This window comes from Nesoenas mayeri, assembly GCF_963082525.1.
Source record: "Nesoenas mayeri genome assembly, chromosome: 1".
NCBI classification, from domain to species: domain Eukaryota; kingdom Metazoa; phylum Chordata; class Aves; order Columbiformes; family Columbidae; genus Nesoenas; species Nesoenas mayeri.
In genome coordinates, this window is record NC_137541.1 from 210,871,649 (window position 1) to 210,882,624 (window position 10,976).

A 10,976-nucleotide genomic window follows, 5' to 3' on the forward strand; every position below is an offset into this window, starting at 1 on the left:
TCCTTCTTTCCACATCCAAAACTCGTGCTCACCTCTGCAGAAAGACTGAAAGAGCTTATTATTTAAAACATAATGTAGGGACAGGTACAGAAGACAGCAGTATTCAGTCTTAGGATACAAACAGCTGGTTAGGCGCAACAGAACAAGTCTCAAAACATAGAATTTACTTAAAATGTAACATTAGCAGGATGGATTCGAAAGCGAAATCATAAGCCCATTGAGTGACTTAGGCAAACCAAGTTCTTTCTGTGCACGGTTTGAACAGCTGTGTTTGGTTATGGTCACTACCACACCAAGAGTGACAGATCAAGCGAGCTGGCAAACACCTGAACTCTGAAAAATAAAAACTGTCAGCACACCCTAAAACATTGTTCTAAACTGGGCTTAAGAAAATCTTACAAGCACTGACCACTTGCCAGACAAAGCTCCTCTTGCTAGGTGTTTATATAAGATACAAATAACAAGGAACTACATATACAGTCTGTCCATCTTTAACCAAGACCTTTAAGGCCCAGCAGCTACAAATAGCATCTTTCCTTATTGATGTTTTCCTCCCAGTTCATCTAAATATTTACTCGCTTGCAAGATGAAAGACCAAAACTGTAACTGCTTCTTCCATACAACATGCGAACTATGCCATGGGTAGAAAAGATCAGGGCACAAGTTCTACCCCATTAATAATGCACTATAGCAGTTCAGAGAAGTCCCTTAAGCCTCTTACTGTCACCTTGGGCAAGAGAGGTTTAGTCCATATTAGCTGTGGGAATGACCTGGGAATACCAATTAAGCAATGGAAAACAGGATGATGCTAAGAAGGAAGGACCCAAAAAAGTAAACAGGTCCTTACAGAATAAAGCATCAACAAAAATCAAAGCAAAGGCACTTCCGACTTTAAAGAATCACTTGATTTTAAGCATGCACCAAGTTACACAAGCAAACAGCAGCCACAGATTAATAACCTGAAGCATATGAATGTTTATCATGTTACTGGATGATAATTCAAGGGCAGAGCAGCGTCTCTTCATTAACAAGGAATGAGTCCTTAGTTACCAGCTACCAAGACCTTTCCTTCACTCAATTAAGAGTATTCCCCAACTCTCCACATATCTCCTGAATAAAGCATCAAAACTGATTTATTAGACCTTTCTGACAGAACAGTCTCTAACTTATCAACAGATCATCCAGTCTGTGAATCACACTTGCATTCCTTGGGAAAAAAGTACACACTGCAGAGAGAAAATAATCTAGCACTAGATTAACATCCAACCTTCTGGGCTACAATTATGGTTTGACAGTAACTTTAACAACAGTTTCCTACTAATTATCTCTAATAAGCGTTATACATGGATACAGCTGGACGTGGATACAAATGTGTTAAGAACACTAGGTCCACATTCACATTGTGGTGCTTGACTGGAGCAGCACTTCCCTCCCCACTTGGCCTTTAAAGACAGCGCACGTCAAGGAGAAGTGAAAGCAATATTCAAATATGACACTTTCCATCCGCTCTTCTGATTTCCCCCAGCATTTTTAGTAGGAAAGGGGAAGTAAAATACTTAAGAATCACTCTTTGTTTTCATATTACTCAGTGGAATGTAAAACAATAGCTACATAAAACTACTTTAAGCTCTTTTCACACTGTTTTAGCTGAAAAACTAGAACACACGTACCCGTGCAGCAGCTTTCTTCACTTCTCTCACACACAAGACCTCTCAAACTCATTTGCGAGCACATTTTCAGTTACCTATTTCTGTCATATTACCCAAGTTGGTGCACGCATCTTTAAAGAAAGTACCTATGAAATTTTAACCTTGTTCTAACTCACCTATATTCTTCTCATCTTGCTTCACCTCAAGTATCTAAGGTACTGGATTATATTGGTTTGTCACTTTCAACTCCTGAAAATATGTTTTTCTTTATTATTGGAATTCAGAAGTACCTGTAATCCAAAAGTACTTTTTCTTTCCTTCCTAGAAAGGTCTTTCCAGAAGTACTTTCAAAAGAAAAAACATCTCTTGCTTTGAAGTTCACTCATTACTTCCATTCCTTTCCATCCTGGGGTCAAACAGTGCAGCAATGCAAGTTTCTGAAGCGTGTACATTAAAGCTCGTGTCATTACTAAAACCCCAGACACTCAAAGACTGTCAGACATTTAGTATATATTATTTCTTTAAATGTAGCTCAGTGGAACAATTTCTTACACAAGAAATTTTACAGAATGGACAGAATCTTCAACGCTATGGTCCTCAATGAGATATTTGGATCTTGCCATCGACCTCCCACTTATTTATAGGAACGAAAATGGAATAAGAGTATAAACCTGAAAAGGACCTTCATGGTCTTTGAATTAAATATCTTTATCACATTCAACCAGTTCATGGAAGGTAAACATTACAGAGTGGATTCATGTTCAAAGTTGATTTGGGAGCTTTTCTTCCTACCACTTACGGGTCTGCTCCGGAACTTTGTTTGGTTGATAGAAGCTTTTTCAGTTCATAAATAAGATTTTCATCTTCAGTCTTCAAAATGAAAGACCTTTCCCTGCCAAAGAGGTTTAGGATGAGGATAACCTACTGTTTGAACAGTGGTGGGATGGGAGAAAACACATCCTGGCCACATAATAGTTTTACCTGGCTAATGGAAATGCCAACGTGTATTTCATAAAACCAACATGCATCTAGACTGACAAGTCTGTACGAGCGCTGAGTACAACCAAATGTCATGTTCTGCAGTTTGTTGAAGTTCAGAGTACAAAGAAACCTCACATGGTCCATCATGGAACCAGTTCAGGCCCCTTGACCTTATCATCCTAAAACTCTCTCCCACACTATGGAGCTAAACTGCTCCTAGAGTTCAACTAGTACAGAAGCCACACGAGCCACCTTTTCTAAGTTTTGCTCCTAAAAATCCATCAAACTCCAACTGGTTCTTTCTGAATCCCAGCCTGCAAGTGAACAGAGGTTACAGTGTCCTTGGGAAGTCTCACTGCTTGCTCCACCCTAAACACAAATTCTGAAGTTTGTGGCTGAAAGGTCATTGCTGCTCCTTTCCACAGAAACTTCCACCATCTGACAAGAGATGAGCTGAAAGATATAGAAGATATTGGGTCATGTGGACTTTGGTCTAGCATGGCTATACAGGATGGAACAAGTTACTCCTGCCCTTCTTACCACCGCGTCCATATTCACCAGAGCACATCTCACTCCCTCCCACATAACACATCCACGGTCTTTGAGCAGCTCATATTGGAAGCCCACATTGGACACGACTACATGGGGCATATTGAAACACAACTGACCAACACTGAACTGGAACTAAATCCTCTCATGGAAAAGAACTAACTCAACTTTACGTCTCATAGTGTATCCCCTAGTATCTATAATACCTAGCTTTTTTTCTCCCCATTGCCCAACATATCTCCAGTGAGAAGAAAATCACTTACATCAAGGCATCAATAATAGAGGTCCAAGAGTTGAACGGTTTCCTGGGGAAAAAAGCAGATATCTGTGGAGGTGATCTACAGTGCCATTACAGAATGGCCTAAGGTACAGTATAAACATCACCTCCCAATTTTTGCCTATAATTCCTGTATCAAAAATAGCATGGTCAGCAGGACAAGGGAAGTGATCCTTCCCCTGTGCTCTGCATTGGGGAGGCCACACCTGGAGTATTGTGTTCAGTTCTGGGCCCCTCAGCTCAGGAAAGAGATTGAAGTGCTGGAACGGGTCCAGAGAAGAGCAACAAGACTGGGGAAGGGACTTGAACACAAGCCCTATGGGGAGAGGCTGAGGGAGCTGGGCTTGTTTAGTCTGGAGAAGAAGAGGCTGAGAGGTGAGCTCAGCACTCTCTAGAGCTACCTGAAGGGCAGTTCTAGCCAGGTGGGGATTGGTCTCTTCTCCAGGCAGTCAGCAATAGGACAAGGGGCCATGGGCTTCAACTCTGCCAGGGGAAATTGAGGCTGGAGATTAGAAAGCAATTCTTTGCAGAGAGAGTGGTCAGGCATTGGAATGGCTGCCCAGGGAGGTGCTGGACTCACCGGCCCTGGAGGTTTTTAAGGTGAGATTGGCCATGGCACTTAGTGCCATGATCTAGTCAATGGACTGGAGTTGGATCAAGGGTTGGACTTGATGATCTCAGAGGTCTTTTCCAACCCAGTCAATTCTGCGATTCTGTAATTTGGAAGTAATAGATGATCTTTAATCAAGCCAGTGGAAATCAGCAACACAAACAGACCAAACTTTCTAGCTTATAGTCAGTAAGTAATGGTGGTAGAGATGCAACCAGCTGATGAGCATTTTCCCTGCAGTTGGTGTACAGTCAAACCACTCCCAAGTGGCTGCTGAAATGATGTTTTAAAAATCAGTCAAGTCACTGACAACTTACAACTTACACTTACAACTTTATACTCATCTACTACACTGGCATCCACATTGGGGTTTGTTTGCTTTTCTTCTGTCATCTATCTTTATCACAATTAAGTGATGGGGACATTTTAATAATTTTCTAAAATGGTTCTAGCCATTATTTCTGAGGGATCCTCCTCTGCTTCACCCAAAATCAAACACAATTACACCTATAGATTATTCGTGTCATGTGGACAAGGGGGATTGGCCACGCTTAAACCACAGACTGACTGAAAATCATTCATTTAAGAAAAAAAATGTATGGGCTCTTTTTCTTCAGTACAACTTCTTATTCACGCACTACAGCCTGTGCTGTACAGTACAGCTGTTTGTACTGCAGTTCAAGTTCAAGCTTCAAACAGTGTCTCACAGTTCATCGAAAGCTTCTATCTCATGGTGGAATTGATAGAAAAAGTTCCTCAATTTCAGCATGAAGGAAAAGTTTGCTGGAGGCGCTGTTTTTGGAGCCCACAAAGATGTGCTTTTCTGCCTCTAGAGAAGCACACATGACAATCAGCACAGGAACATTGAAAAGATCATTTGACTGCAGCATAACTGGCTCTGTCTGTTAAGATGGCATTTTTTTGCCCAACCTCTTTCATTTGGAATATGAGAGTCTGAAAGGTTTGGCTTCCCCAATGCCTTCCCCCACCATGGCTTTGAACTGCTTATGATGACAGGACTGAGAAGTTTTGAGCATTTAGAAATCAGTAAGTATTCATGATACTCCTGGCTTTCTTACCTCAAGCAACTAGAAAGAGATAATGCTAAAGAATATCTGCTTTTAAAGTGTAATTATTTCACAACACATTTTTAGTTCCGTTAGACTTGCTCTTCCAGCAAAAGAAAATGACGGTCTGACACGATTACTTAGGGATACAAATTGGAATTTTATGCTTAACCAGATGCATTTATCTACAGCCATATCCTCTGTTTCTCCCACTTAAAAGGCAGAATATGACAGCAAAAGGCATTCTTAGGCCAGGTCACCCTGTCACCAACAAGCAAGTTAAAGAATAGGTTAGTCAGCCTGACACAAGTGTTGTCACAGTGGCAAAAGGTTTCAGACATGACTTTCTACTCCTGCAAATGTGTCAGTAGCAGGAACTTTGTCTTCTAGTCAACACGAATTTCACTGAAACAATTAAATCTAGACTAAACCCACATTACAGTCGTTAAAAAGTCACTTCAGTCATTAAAAGCACTCACCTTAAGTTCACATTTGAGAATTTGGTCTTTAGGGAGGTTTATAGCTGTGACTCAGAGCATCTTACTCTTGTCCTTACAGTCAAAAAATGCAGCATTGGTTGTTCTAGAGAAAACTGCCTACTAAAACAAATCACTGAGCTGATTTCTGTGCTGGCAGGTAGCAAATAATTACCTTGCATTATGTAGCACCACACTCAGATCAGCCAGATTTTTTGCATTACAGAAGTGGTACAATAGACTGGAATGACTTTTCGTTCTTTTTCATGATTCTGCAGTAAAATATCCCCAAGATAATCAGCCCCTTCAAGTTAAAGTATCTTGTAATTCAGTAACAGACTTTTAAGCTCAGATAAAACAGTGAAACAGGATGATTTATTATCACTCTCTGACTGTAGTTACAGAGCTTCTTGATTTGATTACAAGCACTGACACAGCACACAGATACCTCAGCACATGGTCCTTATATTTGCAGAGCACACAACAAAAATACCTCAGACTTTGTCCAAGACTTACATTTGCTACAATTAATATTTCTTCAGTGCCCATCCTAGGGAACTTAAACTAAATATTTACTTGACTGGAACACAAACCGATGATTCAGTTTCTATTCCTCAAAACTCCTACAAAAGTGTCTGCTCCTAGAAAAAATGACTGTGTTTTGGTGTCACTTTCACAAATGAAGTCCAATGACTAATAACTAAGGCTTCTCCCTGCAGTGTTCACTTGGTTCTTGCATAAGCCTGGGAAAGAATAAAACCAAAAATTCAGCAGGGAGAAGGCCTTACTTGATCTCCGGAACAATCCACTGCTCCCTGTAAAGTTCACTCACAGCAGTGCTCGTGTTTATGTTCATTAACATAGAACAGGCCCACATTTTAGAGTAAGTACTTGCTGTCAGATTAGGGTCAATACTTGCACAGCTCTGGTGGCCAAGAGCCGTTTCCATTCCCTCCCTTTGCCCCTAAGAGGACATCTGGTAAATCATGTTTATCCAAGGAGTAGTTAACTCTCCATTTCAAGTTGGCATCTATTGATTTTTCTCTAGGAACTCCTCATTTTCACGCCTGGAAGCACGTAGCTCAACTCTGATCACTTGTCTACTTCTTAATAACATTGACTGCACCGAAGTAATGAACTAAAACTTCACATGCAGATTCAGATCTCAGAGAATTTCTATGGAAAAGCATGCTTGTGCTAAGTAATTATTCACTCCGCTCCCTCACACTGCTTAAGCTGACTAGACCCATAAAATAAAAGGCACTGCATGCAAGAGGGGAAAGGGCACAGACTTAGTTTGATACGGATTGCTAAACCCTCCAGCACAGCCTAGACTTCCTCACTTAACCTCGCTTCTAACGCTCTCCAAAATTAAAACACGGGACGGTTGCCCAGTAAACCAAAAGCCAACTACCAGCAAACAGGAAAAACAGAGTTAGCCGAAGGAAGGATGTGATGGGGATGTAACATTTCAGCGCTGTTCGGAACTCGCCGTAGGTTTTATCCTCCACCCCAATTCAGCAGGAGAGCAGAGGGCACCCCAGCTGTTCCCACCTCATCAGCTACCCAAGCTTAAAGCTGATTTATCTGGGTGTTATCTGTGCTGCAACTCTCAGCTGCAGTTTGCATCCAGCATCTCTGTGGACACAGGAGCAGCCTCTTGGGGAGAGGGAACCCCCCCCTTGACTCTCCAGTGCTGGCACAAAAGGGGCACAGACCCCTGTCCCCTGTCTCATCTTCCTACCAGCTCAAGAAAAGGGGGCTAAAACTCCCTTCCTCAGGGACTCTGCCTCGGGCATCCCTGTATATCAGAGAACCCCCCCATTGCACTTTAGAGGGCACTTCTCCACCTCTTCACCTTCAGGGGGGCCCAAACCTTGGGGAGCACCCACTTTCACCTCAGGGCATGCACACATCTCAGAGCACCTCCAAATCTCAGTGAGCACCCCTTTCATGTTGGGGCAACCTATACCTCAGTGTGCTCCCCACCTTCACCGCAGGGGACCCCCACATCTCAGCACACCTCCACATCCCAAGTAGCATGCCACTTTTACCTCAGGGGACCCCACACCTCAGTGAGCACTCCCCTCTCACCTCAGGGAACCCCATATCTCAGGATGCACCCCCCCTTTACCTCAGGGGACCCCACATCTCAATGAGCACCCCAATTTCCACTCAGGGCACCCCAGACCTCAGTATCCATCCCCTCCTTCACCTCAGGGGATCCCCACATCCCACGGCACCTCCATATCTCAGTGAGCACCCTCTTCATGTTGGGGCAACCTATACCTCAGTGTGCTCCCCACCTTCACCACAGGGGACCCCCACATCTCAGCACACCTCCACATCCCAGGCAGCACGCCACTTTTACCTCAGGGGACCCCACACCTCAGTGAGCACCCCCCTTTCACCTCAGGGGAACCCACATCTCAGGATGCACCCTCCCCCTTTACCTCAGGGGACCCCACATCTCAGTGAGCACCCCACATCTCAGTGAGCACCTCCATTTCCACTCAGAGCACCCCAGACCTCAGTATCCATCCCCCTCCTTCACCTTAGGGGATCCCCATGTCCCAGGGCACCTCCATATCTCAGTGAGCACCCCTTTCATGTTGGGGCAACCTATACCTCAGTGTGCTCCCCACCTTCACCACAGGGGACCCCCACATCTCAGCACACCTCCACATCCCAGGCAGCATGCCACTTTTACCTCAGGGGACCCCACACCTCAGTGAGCACCCCCCTTTCACCTCAGGGGAACCCACATCTCAGGATGCACCCTCCTCCTTTACCTCAGGGGACCCCACATCTCAGTGAGCACCCCACATCTCAGTGAGCACCCCACATCTCAGTGAGCACCCCCATTTCCACTCAGAGCACCCCAGACCTCAGTATCCATCCCCCTCCTTCACCTTAGGGGATCCCCATGTCCCAGGGCACCTCCATATCTCAGTGAGCACCCCTCTTCATGTTGGGGCAACCTATACCTCAGTGTGCTCCCCACCTTCACCGCAGGGGACCCCCACATCTCAGCACACCTCCACATCCCAGGTAGCACGCCACTTTTACCTCGGGAAACCCCACACCTCAGTGAGCACACCCCTTTCACCTCAGGGGAACCCACATCTCAGGATGCACCCCCACATCTCAGTGAGCACCCCCCTTTCAACTCAGTGCACCCCAGACCTCAGTATCCACCCCCTCCTTCACCTCAGGGGATCCCCACGTCTGAGGGCACCTCCACACCCCAGGTAGCACCTCCCTTTTACCTCAGGGGACCCCACATCTCAGTGAGCACCTCCACATCTCAGTGAGCACCCCTCTTTCACCTCAGCACACCCCCAAATCGCAGTGAGCAACGCCCTTCACCTCAGGGGACCGTCCAGAGCAGGGAGCGACCCCCTTCACTTCACAGGGGACCCCCTACCTCAGTGAGCACCCTCACATCTCAGTGAGCAACCCCCCTTCACCTCAGGGCACCCTTCCCTCAAGGAGGGCCCCTACACCTCAGGGAGCATCCCCACATCCCAGGGGGCACCCCCTCCCCCAGATGAAGCCGCCTCCGGCCCGACCCTCCCCCGAGGTCTCGCCGTACCTGCTGCGAGGGCAGCTCCACATGCAAGGCCCGGGTGGCGGAGCCCGGGGGTAAGGCGGCGGGGCCGGCGGCCGAGCTCATCCTCACGGTAGGACAACGGCCGGGCAGCGGCTGCAGCGCATGAGCCCCGCGGGCCGCTCCCCCCCCGCCACCGGGCACCCAGGGGTTAATGGCGGCAGCAGCACCGGCCCGGGCCGCTCGCTACGGAGCCATATTACCGCAGTGCTGGGGGGCGGCCGGCGGGGGGCGGGAGGGAAGCAGTGTTCCGCTCGCTCATTGGTCGCTGCTGCGCAGAGGCGGGAGCGCGGCTGCGCCCTTGAGAGGCGACTGGGTGAAAGCAACGCCAATCAACGCTCCTCTCCGCGGCCTCTGTCAAACAGTCGGGACAAGAGCGGGCGCCGATTGGAGCGTCGACTTCCGGAAGGAGGGACGGCAGCCGAAAGAGCGGCAGGTGATTGGAACAAGGCGGGTTTGATTGACGTCTCTCGTTTACAGTCACGTGTTTGAGGGGAAGCTGTTTTTATCACGTGGTGGGACGAAAATATTTTGCTGGGCGGGTGTGCGGGGGGGGGGACAGGGGCGGGTGTCGCCATGGCAACGGGAACGGCCTAGGACCGCCGGGGCCACGCTACCCACATCGTGTCACCTGCCCCACATCGTGTCACCTGCCCCACATGACACCAGCCAGCCCCACATCATGTAACCTGCCCCACACCAACCTGCCCCATATCATGTCACCTGCCCCACACCAACCTGTCCCACAGCATGTCACCTGCCCCACAGCATGTCACCTGCCCCACACCAACCTGCCCAATGTCACCCCAATCTGCCCCACACCACACCAACCTGCCCTACAGCGTGTCACCTGCCCCACACCACACCAACCTACCCCACATCATGTCACCTGCCCCACATCATGCCACCTGCCCCACATCACGTCATCTGCCCCACACTGTGTCACCTGCCCCACACCAACCTGCCCCATGTCACCCCAACCTGCCCCACACCACAACAACCTACCCCACATCGTGTCACCTGCCCCACATCACCCCAACCTACCCCACATCATGTCACCTGCCCCACATCACCCCAACCTACCCCACATCATGTCACCTGTGCCACATGACACCAACCTGCCCCCAACAGACCAACTTGTCCCACGTCATGCCAACAAACTCAACATCACACCAACCCACCACACACCGCTCCAATCCACCCCACATCATGTCCACCCACCCCACATCATATCCACCCATCCCACATCATGTCCACCCATCCCACATCATGTCCACCCACCCTACATCACGCTGACCCACACCGCACTGCACCAGCTCACCTCACGTGGTGCCAACTCACCCCACATCAGGCCAACCCTGATGCCAACACACGCTGAGCCCCAACATAGCCATCCCCCCAGAAACCACCACCATCCCACCCAGACAACATCCATCCTGGCCAGAAAGACCATCCCCACCAGAGTGACACCACCCCCACGTACCATGCAGCACTGGGAGCGCCAGTCCTGTCCCCATGCCCCTCTGGGGCCACCAATGCCCACGGCACCTTTGCTGGTGTAGGTGGCCATGCTGGAGACGCTCGTCCCCATTGCATTGACAGGTACCAGCAAGGGCTGTGCCGAAACACCCGTCCCCACGTCGCCAGGAACACCCGTCCCACCACTCCGCAGCAGTACTGGGAATGCCTGTCCCCAGTGTGTGCCGCAACACTGGAAATGCCTGTTCCCACCAGATCAGGTGGCTCTGGAAGGGCTG

The 10,976-nt window shown here is 48.1% G+C and overlaps 1 protein-coding gene across 4 annotated transcripts in view; it reads right to left on the reverse strand.

The window, feature by feature from the left end:
* UVRAG (UV radiation resistance associated) overlaps positions 1 to 9,467 on the reverse strand; it is a 114,783-nt gene extending 105,316 nt beyond the window's left edge. For all 4 annotated transcript variants that reach the window (XM_080339947.1, XM_080339948.1, XM_080339950.1 and 1 more), the window contains exon 1: positions 9,205 to 9,467. In XM_080339947.1, the coding sequence (XP_080196073.1) occupies positions 9,205 to 9,285 (81 nt within the window). In that variant the 5' untranslated portion in view covers positions 9,286 to 9,467. The remainder of the gene's footprint in view (positions 1 to 9,204) is intronic.
* Positions 9,468 to 10,976: the final 1,509 nt, after the last annotated feature.